Source organism: Leishmania martiniquensis, chromosome 34 (genome assembly GCF_017916325.1).
Source record: "Leishmania martiniquensis isolate LSCM1 chromosome 34, whole genome shotgun sequence".
Taxonomy (NCBI): Eukaryota; Euglenozoa; class Kinetoplastea; order Trypanosomatida; family Trypanosomatidae; genus Leishmania; species Leishmania martiniquensis.
This window is the reverse complement of record NC_090169.1, coordinates 1,366,178-1,385,323: the sequence shown is the minus strand read 5'-3', so window position 1 is coordinate 1,385,323 and position 19,146 is coordinate 1,366,178. Positions and strand designations below refer to the sequence as shown.

Here is a 19,146-nt window from a genome sequence, read left to right as displayed (position 1 = left end):
AACTGATGTACCGGCTGCAATACCCCGCAAGCGGTGAATAAGCACAGAAGCGTCAAGACGACGAGAAGGGGTCGAGGAATAGGTGAATATGTGCGAGGAGAACAAGGGGAAGTGGACAGGTGGGGCATTTCAAGGCTCGCGCCGAAGACGAGACATCTCTGCTTTACTCGCAGCGAAGCATGCGAGTTGGCGTCGCTGCGGAGGCCGGGCGCGCAAGCGTATTTGCAAGCGCCTCCTCACGGATACCTCAAAATGATGTACATGTACATCAGCGCCTACAGCGCAGTTGCTGGTTTGCTTGCTCTATGGAGGTCATCGAGATCAGCCCTCTCTCGCGCTCTTCCCACCCCACCTTCGCCTCTTGACAGCAGCGACGGTGACGAACGGCATACATACACATACACACATACACACGCAGAAGCGAGAAAGGGATTGATGCGCGCGCACACAACACCCACGCGTCACACAGTACAAAGGAAGCCAACGAGTACACTTACACACGGCTAGCGACAGGGAGGTGCACAGCTAGAGGAAAAGGTAAGCAAAGCATCCTTCCTCCCCACCCCGCCCCATAAAAAGGCGACGTGCATACAGGCGCTATCCATGGAACTATCTGAAACCGTACTAACCACGCAGTGCGCGCGTCTCCACGACCTCTCCTCCAGACAGAAAACCTCAGCGTTTCCCCTCCCTCCTCGCGCTTTTCCACGAGCAGAAGCCGAAGTCAGCTAGTAAAATACCTCGAGACCTTCGCACGCACCAAGCGATCGACAGAAGCACACGCAGACTGCAGGATACGTGGCAACCGACTCCGGGCTTTACACGTCGATTGCCACTCAAACATACACGCATACAGATAAACACACACGAAATGCGCCCTCGAGAACACACAAGAGACGCGCATGGAGAGGGACAGAATCAAGCACACTCACGGGGCACCTCAAGACCCCACGCGGGCCCACTGAACCACCACCGCCAACTTGGCGTGTGCACACAGGTAAAAAGCAGTTATGCACAGCAACGATGCGGAGCAAAATGATACCGAAAGGCGACATACACAACGCAGCAAAGGACACGTCCCTCGCTCGCGGCGACGCAGGGCGTACGTTTTCAGCCCCCCCTCCGTTTTCCCTCCTACACGGTACCAAATTCGCGCCTAAGCCTTCAGGGCTGCAAGGGGCACGTCGTCGTCGTCGCTGACGGCCTCCTTGGGGGCACGCTCGCGCTTGACGCCAGCTGCCTTGTGCGTCTTGGCAGCAATGCTCATGAGCGGCATGTCATCGTCTTCCTCCTTTTTCAGCCTTTTCGAGGCCGTATTGGAGGACTTGCGGGCCGACGTTTTGCTCGACGCCTTCTTCTTCTTGGTGGCCGCCTTCTTGGTGGCCTTCTCGCTCTTTTTGCCAGACGCAGACACCGATTTCTTAGTGCCAGACGAGGATTTCTTCTTCCCAGAGCTCGCCCGCGGCGCGGTACGCCTCGCCACGACCTCCTCAAACTCCTTCTTCTGCTCCTCAGTACCATAGTTCTCGAGCCACTCGCGCTGCATGCGGTCTTGTTCCTCCAAAAACTCATTCGCAGCCTCCTCGACGGACCTCTTCTTGGCGATCACCGCCGCTCGCTCAAGTAGCTCAATCGTCTTGCGGGTGTACTCCGATTTTGTGGTGAGCTGCATCATTTGCAGTTTAAAGTTCTTCGAGATGGACTTTTGATGGTTGCACAGAATCGCCACCTCCGTGTTCGCCTTGTTGAAGTAGGCCAGCTTGTCTGGAATAGACCACTTTGGGTCGACTGGTTTCTCCTTGAACCACCGATCGAGGGTGATGGAGGCATTGTAGGTACGGAACACCTTGGCGGAAAGGCCCTCCATGAAGGACTTGAGATGGTCGTTCAGCTGCGTCGGGTTAAGCTGATCAAAGATGTCTGTGCTGGGCGACTTCCGACGAGTGAAACGCTGCAGTAGCGCGTACACCTCTGGCAATACAGAAACATCGTTCTGGTAACGGATCGAGTCCTTACCCAGGAAGTCGAACCGCACGACATTGTCCGGCAACAGCTGGATGTGTTCTACACGCAGCGAGCAGCACCCAACCGTGTCTGCCTCATCCTCACCCTTCTCATTACCAACACGGAGGGCGAGGCGGTCAATGAAGTACATGGCGACGGCCCGCTGCGCCACGTGTATGTCGTTGGACTTAAAGTCCTTCATGTAAGATGCGCGAATATCATCTACTTTGTCCTTGAGCTTGCGCGCCTTCTCGAACTTCATCATATCGGACTGCCCTTTGACGGTCGAGGACGGGGCGAGCATGACGTACTTCACGTTTCCGGCCACGCTGTCGCGCCACATAGCAAGCCACGTCACGGTATGGTCGTGCTGCACAGCGGCCCATTTGTGCCCTGCAGGCGGTGCGGGCACCTCGGCGGTCTCGCCAATGTTGATTGTTATGTCTTCTGGCTGCACACGAGCCTTTAGCTTGCCCATCAGCGGATGCTTACCGCGCCCGCGGAACAGGCCCGGTGGCTCCACGCGGAAGTTCGCCACCTGCTCACGGCGCCCGTCCCATACGCAGTAGCGGTACGGTTCAGCCTCCGCATCCTGCTTCTCTTTGATAGCCTTCTTTTCTTCTTTCGTCCGGCTGAGCTTCTTTTCCCGCTCGGCGAGGTGCCACTGGTAAATGCGTTCGAAGTCGCACAGCTCCAGGCGACGGATGGGGTGCTGCCGCTTGTCTAGGATCTCGCGCCAGCTTTCGAAGAAGTTGCGCCGGAATGCTTCCATGCGATAGTACTCGTGTTCCTTCATCACAGCGAACATCGTGGCCACCTCCTCCTCCTCCGGTGTCATCTTGAACTCATGCCCATCGTACAGGATGGCGATGCCGTGGGGCTTGTATTCAGGCGGAAAGAGAACTCCGTTGTGGCTCAGTGTCTCCCAGCGACGCTCGCCCTTTCCAGCGATGCGCAGGTTTTCCTGCTCCCACCAGTTAAGGTCCTCTTCATTGTTTTCGTCCTCCTCATCGGAGTGGCTTTGCTCCCGCTTCACCGCCGTCCTTCCATCTTCCACCTTCATGGTGCTCGTGTGCTACGGCTACCGTGACCACAGAAGCGTCGAGCACCTGAATCGATGGGTGAGCGAGGCCGGTAGAGAGCCAGCGAGGCGCACAGAAAGAAAACAGAAGGAGAGCAGCTGCGAAGGCAGCACCTTTCACGTTTATGCAGACCTGACAAGGACGCAACGACCGCAGACACACACACACACACACGCGCGAAAAAAAATCGAGCTTGAGATACGAGAAATGAGGAGATGGTGATGAGGGGGTGGGGGAAGCAATAAAGATCGGAACACCACTGGCAGGGACCCCAACGACTCGATCACAACAGGCACACAGCGACGCCGACTCGAAAATCAAGAATACGAAGACTCTAAGACGACGTGAACAAAGGCCAAATGATACTGATAATAATAAAAGTGAACGTTAGCGAGAAGACTCGGTGAGAGGGTCGGGGGTGGGGGATACGAGTAAAACAAGATGAAACGAAGGGATGGAGGGAGGGGTAGGGGAGGGGAGGGGAGGCGTAAGAAGAAAAAAAAGGCGTGTGAGGACAGTCCAGTGCACCGACACGTACAGTCGCACCTGGGCAGAGAGGTGAGACAGCCACTTGTTCGCTGCTTATCGGGCCTTAGTTTTATCGTTTCCGTTAAAGCAGTTTTCACCAAGAGCACCACAGACAACAGTACCGTCAAGAGCGAGGGAGCCAAAACGCAACCGGCGCCAGCATACACGGGAGAGGTACGCGGAGGTGTAGAAGAGGTGAAGCGCACCCCACACAGCCCCCTTAAGGCTGCTCAAGTGCTCAGGTTGCGTTGGGGAAAGAGAGAGGGGATATACAGTTAAGGGTGCCTCAAAAATGCGAAACGAGCGTCAGCCGTTGATGTTGCCGATGAGGGGAGGGGGCGGCGACCTCTGCGGCTGTGAAGAGGAATGGGAGAAGGAGGGCGAGAGGGCACACCGTGGGCTAATGAAGCGCTTTGTGAGAGAGACGTTCATACGGCGGGTGCGTGGGTGTGAGCGCGCGCGTAGACACGCAGGAGGCGGAAGGGGCACCGTAAATGAAGGGCGCGTAGGCGCGTGTGATGATTTGGAACTCGTAGATAGCAGAAGGGATAGGGTTGCGCAAGTCATTCTCAGGAACGTTGGGTTAGAAGGGAGGGCGCCTGGGATAGACGACCTCAGGCAATGTCATGTCAAGGATGGCCAGCACACCGCGCATGGTGCGGTGTCCCTCGAAGAGAAATAAATAAGCAAAGGCACATACCTTTCGGCTTGCTTAGATCACGTAGGGAGATGGTAGGGAGGACTGTCGCATGGTAGACAGGAGCAGAGGCTCAGCGACTCCTTCTCTCTGTAGCGACACTTCACGCGCTCTGGTGTGACGGACGGGTGCCAGCCAGAGCCGCATAGCAGAGGGAGAGAGCACGAGGGCGACTCGAGAACGCTTATTACCTTTTCAGCTATCCTCTAAAATAAAAAGCACCCGTCACGTGGACAATCGCATAGGCTATTGGCACATGTATGCACACAATGCAGCGCCCCTTTTCTCAGAAATGGCATGTGCATAGGGACAGAGGGAGCGAGACACAAAATAGGTGAGCTTCCACGGTGACGGCTAAAAAACGATGGCCTGCGCAATCGGAAGCACACTGGCATGCACTGGCGCAGACATAGACATGCGAAAAATACAGACGCCCGCGCGCACTAAGTGATGCGGAATGGGGAAGCCGTTGTGCAAAGTAGCGCCTTTCCAGTTTCACTCGAAGTAGACGTGTGACACCGTGCCCCAGAGAGAGAGAAGTGGGGGTGGGCCAGTTTATTGCACCAGTAGAGGCCCACGATATGCAACGCGACAACAACAACCAAAGAACCCACCGCTATTCACACCGTAACGTACGCGCGCACGCAGGCATCAAAATGTAAGCCTCGACCGTAGAGAAAAGTGAAGCAGGACGAAGGAGCGACCACGGAGCGAGTGGCAGCGTGCGATGGGAGTCCATGGCTGCGTGAGAAATACACGTTTTAGACTACGGGGCCAAGAGCAGAGGGAAAGGAAAAGAGCCAGCAGTGCGTGAGTGCGCGTTTCCTTCCTTGTTTTTGGAAGCGCCTGTGCGCAGCGGGAGTCATCGCTGAAAATCGACGCCCTACCGTTTTGTATTTTTTGCTATTGGCGCTGCGGCTGCCAATTTTATACACGCCGCCTGATTGAATAGTGTGCAAGGCCGTTTGTGTTAGTGTTGGTGGAGGCGGCCGGCCGAGGTACGCCTTGTTACGCCTGAAGAGAAAGACGAGACATCAAGGAAAGGGTGTGTGTGTGTGTGGGGAGGTTGGGAATGTTAGGTCGCATTAGTTGCGTGTGTTGCAGGGGGGTATCAGCGCCTGGTCGCTTCGTGCTTCGTACGACGGACACGGTGACAATGTTTTCTTTTTCAGGGAAAGAAAGAGCCCTGGAAAGGAGACGTGGGTCTCTGCAACTTGTCCAACACGGATGCCGGAGAAAAGAGGACACGCACAAAAAGAGCTGCGGCGACTGGGACGGCCTTTGCGCACATGAGTGTAAACCGATGGCCCAGCGGTAAGGACAGAAGAGCAGGGAGGCCGAGGGAGAGGAAGGGAACAGAGCAACGAACAAAATCTGACACGTTCTCAATAGAATGCTGCTCGGCCTTTCGGCCTCCTGTGGCTTTCCTCCACAGCCCAGTCACCGTCCATCGCCATGTGTACTTGCGCGCGGCGCGTTACCCCACCCAAGTCCTTCTCTCTTTTTCCCCTCTTTTTGTTATTGAGTTTTCAGCGAGAACAGAACACAAACAGAAAAGGGACTTAATCGTATGGCCCCCCCCTACACAAAGTCGGGGGCCATACGATGCCATGTTTCGGGCACTCCTCCACCCCCCTCCGATGGCCAAGATATCACAAACATTTCATCGCACCCACACAGTGGCAGACACACAGACGCAAACACCTCCGCTCTTCTCTGCCGCACCACACACGCGTGAGAACTCCTCACAACTTCCGCAGCGCCTCTCCGCCGGGTCATATACGTCCCCCTTCCCCCCTCCCGATCCCACCTCGCCTGGTGGCGCGAAGTAGCCACGCAGAGAGACACACGGCATACAGCCATGCGCCGACGCGGCCAGCGGAGCATGGCGTCTGACCGAAATGCTACCCGCCCCCGCCTCTCACGCCACGGCACAGCAACTCGCAGCAGGCCAGCGGCCACGTGTTGAAACACCCCTCAGACGGTTTAGGCCACACACAGCTGGAATCAGCGAAGGGCTGGGTGCATTACCTTCGAGTCGGGCAGGCGCTGCGCCCATCACACGGATGGGTAAAAGCGTTCGCACTTCCGCACATCGTGACGACGTAGCGTCACGAAGACCCTCTCACAATTGAAGGTGGTGTTGCGTTAGCTGAGAGAGAAGGATGGACGGAGTCCCCATCCCCTAACCCTCTCCAGAGTAGGTGCACGGGGTTTCTGGAGATGCCACGCTTCGAGACCTCTTGCGTCTTCAAAGGTGGTCGTGAAGTGGGGAGGGGAAAGAGCGATGAGAAGAGCGATTGAAAAAAAAAATGACGCTACAACAGCGTAGAAAGCGAGTACAACAGAGCATCTCGCATGCGTAGGCGTACCGAAGCTTGCACGCGCATCAGCAAGGGAGCAAGGACTCATTAGAGTACGCGCTGGGCGGAGGAGCACAGCGATGAGGAAGATGGGAAAGCGACCATCGAACGAAGCGTCACTCCGCCACCGGCTCTTCGCCGTGAATCATACCGCAATCACACCAACCGTTGTCTGCTGGAATGGGAAAGAGGGTCAGATAGATGCGCTTCAAGATCTGCTTCAGCTTCTGAACCTCTGGCGCGTCGTAGTCGACATCCTTCTTGCTATTGCTGCGCTCCAAATAGACTTCGATGCAGTCCACGATGTTGGCTACTTGACCATCCGCAAGGGTGACGGTGCAGCTGCCTGACGACAAGTTTGTCTTGACAGACGGATAGAACTGTGAGATCATGTAGTGAAAGCACTTGACGCGAAAGATACGGTCCTGGCCCGAGACGTCAGCGGGCACCAGCACGTCCTCACCCTCCGCCTCATGCGGCTCCTCGGCAAGCTTCGCGAGTGCGATGCACGTGACGTCAGCGAGGAGGTCGTTGTAGTGGCTGCTGTACCACGTGATGATAAGCGTCGTCTGCGCCTGCGAGCTCTTGTGCACGTCCACGGTGACATCTCTGGAGACGTAGAGCAGTGTCGTGTCCGGATCTCGGGTCTCACCGCGCTCGGCGGCTGTCCGATGGGCCTCGGCCACCTCCTCGTCATTGGACTGGCGTGGCGTCACATCCTCGAACAGTTTGCTTTGCGCAAAGTACCGCTGCAGCACCTGCAACACCTCCAGCGGTGAGCGGTGGCGCGGCAGCGGGAGAACCATCGCCTGCTGGATACGATTCACGCTCAAGTCCGTGAACACAGGGATGTCGTCAGGGTGGACTATACTGTACTGATGTTGGCCAGACACAAGCATCACACCGCTGACGAATTCGCCCTCCCGCAGGCTCATGCTCGCCAGCTTGCCCATGACCTTCGCGGTGCGCTCCTGCACAAATGGAATGCGGATCGACTCTTGATTCATGGTTGTGTAGACGGACATGTTGCGGTCGCGGAAGTCTTGAAGGAGCTTATTCTTGAGCTGCCCCATGGCACCAGGGTTGCCGTGCACCAGGATTGTGTGCTTCACTTTGGTGAGATGCTGAATGAAATCGCGCGTCTGCCGACCATCAGAGTGAGCGGAAAAGGAGACGGCCTCGATGGTACTCATGCGCAGTGGGAGCACCTTGCCATCGGGCTTGGTCACCTCCTTCGGTTTCGAAAGCACATCCTTCGCAATAGTGCCGTCGACGCAATAGCCGGCCATGATGATACCGTTGCGCCGGTCGCCGCACCAGCGCTCAAACAGCTCAAGCGAGATGCCGGACTGAAGCATACCGGGAGAGGCGAGGACCACGCACGGGCCGTTGTCCTCGAAGGTTTTGGTGTCCATCAGGGAGTGAATGTATTTGAAGACGAAAGGGTTGTGATGGTTGGCGTGCTGCTGCTTCACACGGTCGTTCATGGCGCTGACGAAGGTTTGGTAGAGTTTCATGCACCGCTGCGCCAGCGAAGAGGCGTAGTAGATGGGGACGTTCTGCAGTTCCTTGTGCGCATCCCAGAACTCCTCGAGAATGAGCAGCAGCTCCTGCGCACGGCCAAGGGCAAAGACTGGTACCAGACAGCGACCGCCGCGGCGCACGACGTCGTGGACGCTGCTCGTGAAGAGGTGCTCGCGCTCTTCGCGCGACTCGAGCTCGCGGATGCCGTTAGTGCTCTCCGCAATCAGGATATCCGGCGAGTACGGCGGCACCTCCGCGCCGAGCAGGTGGCGGTCCGGCACTCGAGAGAAATCACCGGTGTACAGAGCACGCATGCCAGCGATGTCGACCATGAACATGGCTGCCCCAAGCACGTGACCGGCGTTGAATGGCTGAAAGGAGATGCCGTTGACGGTGACCTCTTCGTGGTACTCCACAGTCTCGATGCGGTCGATGGTGCTCTGCAGCCACTCGCTCGTGACGAGGTCACTGGCCCCGGCGCCGATGCGCAGGAAGTCGTTCATGACCATCTTGTAGAAGGCCTTGGTGGCGCTGGTCATGAAGATGCGACCTTTGAAGGACGTCTGATTGCAGAAGTACGGCAGCGCCCCGCAGTGGTCCAAGTGGAAATGTGTGATGAGAACAACATCGATCTCGTCGCACTTGATGCTGTCAAAGAAGGGCAGGGAGTCAAGGCCGCTTTTGGCTGGGTGGTTTCCACAGTCCAGCATGACGCCGCGCCCCTTGTAGCGCACCACGACGCACGAGCGGCCCACCTCGCCACCACTGCCTATGGGCAGCACCTCTACCTCGTCCGACGCACTGGAGCGGAGGTTGGCGGGCGCAGCAGCGCTCTCCGCTTCGGGCAGAAGCAGCGCCGCCATCCCCCTTCCTTCCTGCTCGTAATCACGCTGGTAGGTGTCTGCGCTGGGACAGCGGTGGTGCAGCAACGCGCAGAAGCCTCAGCTCTGTTTAGGGTAAAGGAAAGCGAAAAGCACCCGCGCACGCAGTGGAGGTGGTGCGGATGCGATGTATATGTGTCAGCGCAGGAGTGTGTACCTCGAAGCAAAGAAGTGAGGCGAGTGGTGCGCGAGCGCGGAGGAAATAAGTGCCCAGGGGCTCGTGCTGGTGAGCGCAAGTCCCTTCCGCTAAGAAGGTGCAAGAGACTGCCGAAACAGAGAGGGAGAGGGGATAGGGAGGAGAACAAAGACAGGAGGAGATGAAGCGACGAGGCTGGTGAGAGGCGGGGCCATCACAGTGGGTGGTGGTGGTGGGGAGACGCATCGTGCCTTTGGGGCCGCGCAGATAGGAGCGGGACGACAGTCACCCTCTATTGCACGGTACCTTGAGTTAATACTCAGTGCGGACAGCATCAGAGAGGCCGAAAAAAACTATAGAAAAGAAGAGTGCATCGGCAGCGAGGAAGAAAGGAGAAGGGCTAGGGAAGCAAGGGGGGAGGGAGCAGTACCGCCGTGCACATGCCCTCCGCCACATGCAACAGCAGCCGAAGCGAAACGGCAGCTGTGCTAAGCTACGGAGCACATGCACACACATCCGCCGCTATGGGCATCTAATGAAAACAAAAAAGGAAAAAAAGAGGTACGCAGCAGCGGCCCCTAGCGTTGTTGCCGCCTTAACATCCGCCTCGCTCTGCCCATCGACGACTGCAGCACAAGTGTGATCCAGGGACTATGACCGCGGCATCGGTAAACGGTGCCGATCACCACTGCCTACGGCTACCCCTCTATTTTGCTGCGCGTTCCATGAATCCCCCTCCCACCACCGCTTATATTGCTAGCCGACGCAGTTGCTCACTCGTGTTCTCCGCATGCCACGTTTTCACTCTCCCTGCGTAGGCCCGTTAGCATCGTGCACTCGACGCCGAGTGAAGTATCACAGCCACCCGTTTCCGACTAACACAAACACACACACACACACACACACATTCCATTAACCGAAGACGCGGACCTCCACGTCAGCAAGCGCCCAGGGACGGTGAAGGGAACAGGTGGGGGTTGGGAATCGACAGCATGGATGAATCAAGCAAGTCGCCAGTGGCACATCTCGTTTGGCAGCGGAGGTTCGAATGTTGTGCCCGCTACTCCGCCTCTGGAGGAAGGCGGCGGCGCTCAGAGCAGTAGATGCACCGCTCTAGCTCACAGGAGTCCATCGAGCCGTACTTCTCTGTCTCCCTCAGCGCGGCAAGAACCTCGTCATCGACGGTCAAAAAGGGGTTGACTATCTTCTCCACCGCTAGCGAAGACGGCACGGTGCACGACGGAAGGCGGAATTGCGGCTTCTGCCTCTCCGTCTCGCATCCCGTGCCCGAAGCATCCTCGAGCCCATCAGACTCGATGCGCAGCATCTTCACTCCGCGCAGGGCTTCAGCGACCGCACGCGCGTATTCCCTGCCACGCGAATCGCCAGACGAGCGGCTCTTTTCCAGGACGCGCGTTATGAGGGTGACCACTTCCGACAAGAGCCGCTCCGTATACTCGTGCCCGACGTACAAAAGAATGTCTTCTTCTTCGACCTTCTGCCCAGTTGCAGGCTGCGTCCGCATGCGTGGGTCCTTGAGAAACGTCGCACGCGCCTTCATGATCTGGTCTATGGAGGCCACCTCAAACAGCGCACCGAACCCGCCACAGAAGAGGCTGTCGCCAGTGAAGACGGCGACGCGGGGCCGGCTGGTAGTAAAGACGCCCTCCTCTGCTGAGCCTACCGCAAACACCACGGATCCGTTCGTGTGACCGGGGACCGCCATTACTTGCACCTTTGCCGCACCACCTATGATCGAGAACACCGGCGATGCGTCGCTCACGAGCACGTCGCAGCAGAGAGGGGCGTCTTCCTTCGAACCGATAAGGCGAAGTTGTGGATCAAGCAAGGGAATATTCGAGGCGCCCTCGCCGTCTGCTTCCTCGCGTGACGGTAGCGGCACCTCTTTCTTTGCAAGCTGCACCAGCATTTCATTGCCCCCTGCATGATCCCAGTGTTTGTGGGTTGTGAGCACCTCGGTCAACTGCAGCGGTACCCCCAACTGAGCGCGGAGGGATTCGATTGCACGCAGCGTCATCGCCGGATCGGCCGGGTCGACCGCGGCTACTTTGTGGGTCTGCATTGAAACGATAAGGTACGCGTAGTTGTCGCGGAAGATGGGTATTGGCACAATGGCAACACCACGCGTAATCGATGCATTCCACAACGCCGCATCCACAACACCGCCAGCGCGCTCGTAGAACCTGGTGAGAAATGGAAGAGTGTCAGGGGTGCCTGGCGGAGGAGGCTTCAGCCGCAGCGGACTGCCAGCATCGATGCACCGAATTCCGTTGCGGTAGTCCGAGTGTGGGTAGGCAACAGGCTGGTGCATGAGGGGGCGGATGATACGATAGCCTATGGGGTAACTACAGTACAGCTTGTACAGCAATGCAAACATGTTGCGGCGGAACACAAAGCTGGGGAAAAGCAGATTGCGCGGCATCACCCCTGATGCGTAAAGAAGACACAGAATGCCACAGTATCGGACCGTGCTGAGGGGAAATGGGGATGCGATCCCTTTTTCCATTTGCGCTGAGGAGGGGTGGTTGGCGGCATACACATAGGCTACGGATGCGACCACGGCCGCAGGTCCCACCCACGATAACAGCCGCTTCATTCCAACGCGCTTTGGGGTATCCCCTCCTGAAACCTGCAGACACTTAGGAGCTGTAGATACAGATGGGGTTCAACCAAGTTCGGAGAGTAAAAAAAACAGAAGATGATGTGTTTGTGTCGCCGCCGTAGGGCAGGGGCGGAGGAAGCGGACGAACGGTGCCATGTGTGTGTGTGCGTGTGTGCAGGGAAGACGCGGGAGAGGGAAGGGTGCACGTGAGAGAGAGAGAGATACTTTCACGGTAGGTGGAAAGTGGACGGGCCGCTGCTTCAGCGCCAGGGCGATAAAGGTTGCGTCCGCCTGCATCTGAGGCGCAAGGAGGAGAAGGACAGAGCAGCTGAGAAAAGTGCTGCCTGCTGGCCCTTTCCACGCATTACAGGCGGGTCTTCACACACGCACGGAGAAGGGCAGCGCCAACTTGCGGAAGGGGAAAAAAGAGTGGAATTCGGGTATGTTTGATGAAGGCTTTTCGGGTGCTACGGTACTTACGCTCTAGGTTGGCAGAGGCACACACACAATGAGTGAGACACAACAACAATAGTCGCCGGTGTGGGTGGGTGGGTAGGGGACCAGGAACACGCACGCCTACATACACACACACACACACACAGGTCTCTCTCTATATATAAAGGAGTTCATGTGTACACAAGAGAATGCTCAAGTGAAAAATGAAGCAACGACGGAAAGAGCATCGAAGCGCACACCAACAAAAAGTGGGAAGAAGACGGCAATGACGCGGCGTTCACGAAGACTGTGCCTGAGAGGAATGCGGCGGAGGGGAGAGGTGTGTGAGAGAGAGGGTGCCATGTGAGGGCGAAAGAACCACACACACACACACGCGCGCGCGGAAGAGGCGGCGGGACAGCAAGACGAACAAAGAGAAACAGCGGACGGTGAGGGAGAGCGCGAAAAAAAAAAGGTGATGAAAGATCTCATAGAGAGAAAACCAAAATAGCGAGGAGACAAAGAAGGGCTGAAGGAGACTCACACACGGATACGTACACACTCCGTAAACGGGCGTCTTGACGAGAAGTGTCGAGAGCACGACCGCATACAGGCGAGGGTTTCGCAAAAAACAAAAACGTCACTCGTGAGAGTCTGCGCGCACAATGAAATATAGAATGTCACCTGAAATTCACCCGACATTTAGATCCTCAACGAAGATATGGCGAAGGGCTTCTCGCATCCGCTTCACCGATGGCGGATATCTGTTCACCGCCAAAAATGAATGTTACCCTCCCCCCAAAATACAGAATTTTGATGACGTGCCATTCTAAAACGGGCAGCAACTCAGGTGTATGCCCACAGCCTCCGTCTACCCGTTTCTGTAGAGGCGCCTCTACCATCGCATCCGCCCTCACCAACTACGCGTGCGCCGCCGCCAACGGCGGTCCCTGGGCGGACGGCGCGCCAGGACCCGGGCAGCCCGCGAGACCAAGCGTCTTACAGGTCTGTCAGCTGGCGTGCACCTCTTGCGCAGGGCAGCCTTTCGATTCGTCAAGCGGCCGGACCCCACAGCACCGGCTCACGTTGCCCAGCCCATCACAGTCCCGCCGAGGAGGGCGCAAGTGAGCGCTCAGCCTCACTGCCATGCGGCCAAAGCAGAAGGACAGTGGGGGGAGGCGTGTGTGGTGGCTGCACTGTCGGCGGGATGCGTAGGCGGGTGGCACGCGCGTCATAATGGCGGCACGCCTCTTTGGCACAGCGCCAGCCCAGACACCTCCGCCGACGGCAGCGAGTGCGTAGCCATAAGCGCGGACGAGCAGTATGCGCTTGATACTCCTCAGAGCGTGGGCTCTGTGCCCCATTACCCTGCAGAGGTGCCTACAGTCATGTGTGTGTGTGGGTGAAAGCCATAAGGCCAGGAAAAGGAAAAGCTCTCCCGGGCGGTCGAATTAGCGTTGACGCGGAAAGCGAGGCAAAGTCAGAGAGAGGAAAAAATAGAAAAAGCCTCTGCCGCTCTCGTTTTATTCGCGTGCGTGCCGGTTATCTAATGAGTACCCCGAGGTTCACTTACAACGACGCGGGCGAGAGACACGTAGAGAAACTGAATGGTGACTGTGTTGCAGCCGCGCCTCTCTCAGTAGGGATGAGACGTCGACGATACTCGTTGTATGTCGCTTCATGTCCCTTTCGCGCACAACCTACGCGGCATGGCCGAAAACACACACACACTCTCAAAAAAAAAGAGCATTCGTGAAAGCAGGCACGAATCGTTTTCGCTGATATCCCTCTGCATCCCTCAGCCTCCTTGCTACCCCTGTACTGTTCCACTCGCCGGAGCGTCCCCATCCTAGTCGAGTCTCCTTCCTTACGGGAGCTCTCCTCCCGTTCTTTCGTCCACGCGAGGGCTTTGCGTGCGTGCAGGCGGGCGTGACTGCATTTTTTTTTGTTACCTTTCTTTCGCATCTTCTCATATGAGCCGTACTCGCCGTGACTCCATGCACGCTCGTCCTTCGGTGGATCGAAGGCAAGCAAAGTCCGCGGTACAATGACTCAACAGAAGAAAAGCGACGGAGCAGGAGAGACCGGCGTGCGCGGTCGACGAGGGAGAAAGGACGGCCGCGTCTAGGGAGCCCCCGGAAAAAGGGGACTGAGCATAAATATGAGGGAAGGGCCGATCAGTGTGGCCACACACGAGCAGACACACGAAAAGGAAGGCTTATATAGGGCTACAGCAGACGCTCCACTAGTAGGGACTACACGGGACCTCAAGATGCACAGGCATTGCTGAAAGGAACCGCACAGGGACGGGAAACATGCAAGGGCAGCCTTGCTTCGTGCTCGATGCCGAACGCATCGTGAGAGGTGTGCGCGTGGGTGAGGTGAGGGAGAGGTGTCAGCACCAAGAAGGACTACTAGAGCTGAGTTGCCATCATGAAACCAAAGTCATCAGCGCAATCCCTCTTCTATTTGGGAGCAGCCACCACCATGAGCACAGAATCTGTCAAAAGGAAAGAGAAAGCGAAAGATATCAACATGCCGAGAGAGGAGGAAAAAAAAAGATAGAGTGCTTCCCACTTCCCATGCAAGGGAATACCAACACACTCGCTGCCTCTGCATCCTACATAGAGATGGGGACGATGCGGGAAAGGGCAGTGTCACCAGCCGTGCCAGGGGGCGCGGGTGAGCCGACAATCGTGTATAAATGAATTGCCAATGCCTCTGACGTACGAGAGCACGTGCGCTGTCGTACCAGTCGTCCGTGCGACACACAAGAATGCGCGCGCACACACACACACATACCAATCGATAGAGACATGCACAAGTGTTGCGCCACCGTGAGGGCCACCACAGATCTGATGTCGTAAAACGGGGGGAGGGAGGAAGGGAAGGGAGAAGGAAGGGCCAAGAAGGGAATCGGTTAGGAGTCGGGTGGATCGTCCGCGGTCGCAGTCGAAACTGCAACGAACGGAGACAGAGAGAGAACTAGCCACAGACGCCACACGCGCTCCCGCGAATGAGCACAGCTATCGATGATGTACAGTTCCCGCAGAACTATGCAGGTAAAGAGATAGAGCAAAAAAACAGCACCGTTGCTGTGCTAAGAACGTGTACCCTCGCTCAGCGGTGAGTGTGGAGAGGCGAGAAAGAAAGATTTTGGGGCGAGGTGAGGCGGCTTCTCACAATGTGCGGGCAGACGGAAGTGGGGAAAAGGCCAACGTGCAACCGCATAGGGAAAACGATTAAATACACACACGCACTTAATTCGTTGTCGAGAGAAAAAGAGAGGAGGTACTGTGGTCAAGGGATGAGGAGAGGCAAGTATAAGGAGACGTACAGCGGGTGCACGTGCATAAAGATTTACAAAAAGAGAAGGGTAAGGGAAGAGGTGTGAGAGCTTCAGAGAAGGACTCGCGCGCTAGCGCTGAGAGAGCAAGCGGGGCTGCGTCAGGTAGAGGGGGGAAGGGTAAGGTAACGGAGCAACAGCAACAACACAGAAGTCAAAAAGAAGGCGAGAGCGAGTTAAATGGCGATGGAGACGGAGAGGGGTACGCAGGAAGAAGAAAAAGCTCATCACCCCACAGAAGACACCTCCGCCGTCATTGTCGCTGCCAAGGAAGATCGCCCGCATACCCAACTTCTCTTTTCGGCAGTGCGCTCAGCGCCGCTACCACGCTACACATTCAACTCTTGAAAAGGCGCTAACAGGCCGCCGGTGTCATGCGTAGGGGAGAAGAGCGCGCGCTGCTTCTCCAGCTCTGCGGATGAGGCGCGACAAACGGTCCGGCGACTCGGCTCTGTCGGTGTCGCTGCTGCGGCGACTGACGTTGCGGAGTTGTGCAGCATCGAGCGCCCACGATTGTTCACGCGCTGCGGCGGAAACGGCAAGCGGGTTGCGCGAGTCGGCTGGGAGGGCCGGATGAAGTGCTCCTCAGGGGCCTCGACCGGGGCAGCTGCGATGCAGTTTGGCGGGTAGTAGCCGAACACGGCAATGGCGCGCTCAATCTCGGTCAGTAAGACGGCCAGCATATCGAGAAAAAGGGCGAGATGATCCGGGTCGACGAACTTGTACTCGCCCTCTGGCTGCACGCGAATCATAAAGTCGCGACTTTGCGGCAGAACGGCCCAGCGTAGAGGCTCGTTTGGATGAAAGGCAAGCGCAGCCGGGTTGTTCTGCGCGGTCCACCGAATCCACTCGAGGTCTTCGGAATCTTGACAGGTAAGCCGCAACCTCGCTCCGGAGGCGCGTGACCGCTGGGGAGCTGTGGTGTCCGTCGGCTGGTTCAGAGGCGGCACCTGCTTCAGGTTATCGTACGCAGCGTGAACGCGCTGAAAGAACTCGGGCGCGTTCGCCTGTGTCACACGGATTTCTCGCCCGTTTGGGATCAAGTCATAACATGAATGATTTACAGTAAAGAGGCAGAACGTCAGCTGCAGCATCTCAAAGTCTTCATCGCTGATCTCATTTTTGTTGTATTGCTTCTCCACTTGACACATGGCATTGAACACCTCCACGTCAATATCCTCAGGCTGCAGGATTATGTTGTTGTTCCAGACGTGCGACTGGCTGGCAGGGTAGCGAGTGAGGCCTCCCTGCCACGTCTGCGGAGCCACACAAAAGGGCGCTGACTCGTTCATGAAAGCTCAGCACGAAGTCGCAACGACACACACACACACACAAATAAAACGAGACAGAAAGAAAAAGAAAGCCAATCGAGTCTCCTGCGTCTTCCCAACGCTCCTGCGCACACGCTGTGCCTGACCGGGCACCGGCACAGACCAGGCGAGAAGAGATTAGGGCCGGAAAGCTGCAATGGTGTGTGGCAGAAAACGGAAATGGGATACCCCTTTTTTATCTTCTCGGTTGCTTCAGTCAACGCTATCCGGAAATTCGAGCGGAGAACGCAAGAGAAAACGCGAACGACAAAGACGCAGCAAACGAAACGATGGTGAGCCGGAGATGGAAGGGTAGGGCGGACGAGGGAGCCTCGTGTGACGCACGAACGAAGTGGAGGCGCACAGCACGTGTACAACGGAAAGAGAGGATGTGTATGTGCGAAGGGGACGACGAAGAAATGGAAAGACAGCACGAACGGCACACAGAAAAAAGACAGAGAGAGGGGGGACACGGGATTTAGGGAAGAGAGAAAACGTTGAAAGTGGGTAACCTCGTCTTTCACAACAACGAAATGAAGGGGGAGAGAGACGGGAGCGCAGGTAACGTTGCAAAAGGGTCGCGTGCGGTGCCACAGGGAGTCGGTTGCCCAGTCACCACCGCTTTTTGTCTCCTCCGAGGTGCCACGAGAAAGAGGGCGAGAGCGGGGAAGTGTTTAACAAGAAGTACGCAGCCGCGCGCGAGATAGCGCCAGCTGGGTGCTTGCTCCCGTCCCTGTCCAGAATGGCCGCCGCTTCTGTTCCACTCGCGCGACCAACAGGCGAGAGGACAGTCGTAGCAGCAACGGCCGAAGACTGAAGGAAGGCAAAGAGCGCCAAGCCGAGAACCACCAAAAAAAAGAGAGCGACACGTCACTGCGTGCTGCTGTTTCCAGTCACATGAGGGGGGAGGGAGGGAAGGGGAAACAAGTGATATCGAAATACGAAAACGGCGGGGGGAGGGAGAGGAGGTAATGCCTCGCCAAAAGAGAGCACCAAAGAAACGCGCGACGAGGAATCCCGAGACGAAAGGAGGAGGAAGACAGGGGGAATGCCGCCGGAAGCGCACGGAGGCGCCTCTGCAGGAGAGGCGAGAAGGAATCTGAAACAGCACAGACACTGCGACACCGTCGCCTTCAGCAGACTCGTCACGAGGTCGACGTTTCACGGCGACTCGTTTCCAAGGACACAGCGCAGCTGACACACTTATCCCAAGCGACAGGAGTCCGCAAGCATATGCGCGGGCACACACACACGCACAGCATGAACCTCAACAAGCAAGCAGAGGTGGAAAGAGAGGAGCCAGAAGCTCTCTGCAACTTATGTACCGCCGTTGATACAAAGAGGAGAGAGAGGATAGGAAGCCCGAGAGAGAGCACCGCGCGCACCAGAAGTGTTTCGTGTTGACGTTTTGGAAAAGCTGGCAGTGATTGTGAGGCGGTGGGCAGCAGTGAAGGAAAGAGCGAGCGTGACGTAAATACGCGCAGTAAAACGGTGGAGAGAGAGGAAGGGAGGAAGCAGTGTATTGTCAGCCGTACTACATGAGCAACGAAGCGTTGATGTGGACTGCCCGTCTTCCGCCCGCCGAGCGTGGATGGAACAGGATCCGTTAAGGAGGGAGAGGGCATACCCAGGGAACGTGCGCGGACACGAAAAGGCCGCGCTGCACCTTGCCGATAAACATTCTCTCCGTGTAAACTTTTGGGATGCGACTGTCACTGTGGTGCCTGCAGCCACGCGCACCACTTCGGTGCCATCTCTTACTCCACTTTGCGATTGCGTTTGAATTGCGGAGAAAAACGGTGAATTCATGCACGCGCAAGCGGGTGAGCGAGAGAAACGACCGTGAGCGAGTCATTCTAGAAGCGCTCGATCGGCACGTATTGTCCATTTTGTCTGCTTCTCGCAACGCTGTTCTGGTCGGACGTTTACATATGTGCTCACGTTGCCAAGAAAAAAAAGGCGGCATACATGCGCCTTCACGGCCTCAGGCCGCTCCGACGAAACGTCATGCGGAATGTGGCTGCCGATATCCGCAGCGATACATCGCTATGATGCCACATACATCCTAGGCACTTGGCTTTGCCACAACTGCGAATGGTTCGGCATTGGCATGGAATAGGAAGAGAGAGAGAGGGTGGCTATGTCTCGTTGTCTGTGGGTTGGGGGTGGAGGGCTGCTTGACATCAGAACGCAGAGTGAGATGCGGAGCCTCTGAGA

At 56.9% G+C, this 19,146-nt stretch overlaps 4 protein-coding genes across 4 annotated transcripts; all 4 read right to left on the bottom strand.

The window, feature by feature from the left end:
• Nucleotides 1-1,156: 1,156 nt before the first annotated feature.
• Nucleotides 1,157-3,067, bottom strand: LSCM1_02370 (uncharacterized protein; the record flags this gene model as incomplete). Its single annotated transcript, XM_067319953.1, has 1 exon — nucleotides 1,157-3,067. The coding sequence occupies one exon, from the start codon at nucleotides 3,065-3,067 to the stop codon at nucleotides 1,157-1,159; it is 1,911 nt and encodes a 636-aa protein (XP_067175328.1).
• Nucleotides 3,068-6,790: 3,723 nt separating this feature from the next.
• Nucleotides 6,791-9,061, bottom strand: LSCM1_02369 (uncharacterized protein; the record flags this gene model as incomplete). The annotated part of the gene is made up of 1 exon (XM_067319952.1): nucleotides 6,791-9,061. The coding sequence occupies one exon, from the start codon at nucleotides 9,059-9,061 to the stop codon at nucleotides 6,791-6,793; it is 2,271 nt and encodes a 756-aa protein (XP_067175327.1).
• Nucleotides 9,062-10,275: 1,214 nt separating this feature from the next.
• On the bottom strand, nucleotides 10,276-11,832 carry LSCM1_02368 (uncharacterized protein; the record flags this gene model as incomplete). The annotated part of the gene is made up of 1 exon (XM_067319951.1): nucleotides 10,276-11,832. One exon carries the CDS (start codon nucleotides 11,830-11,832, stop codon nucleotides 10,276-10,278), a length of 1,557 nt encoding a protein of 518 aa, XP_067175326.1.
• Nucleotides 11,833-15,948: 4,116 nt separating this feature from the next.
• LSCM1_02367 (uncharacterized protein) lies at nucleotides 15,949-16,911 on the bottom strand (the record flags this gene model as incomplete). The annotated part of the gene is made up of 1 exon (XM_067319950.1): nucleotides 15,949-16,911. One exon carries the CDS (start codon nucleotides 16,909-16,911, stop codon nucleotides 15,949-15,951), a length of 963 nt encoding a protein of 320 aa, XP_067175325.1.
• Nucleotides 16,912-19,146: the final 2,235 nt, after the last annotated feature.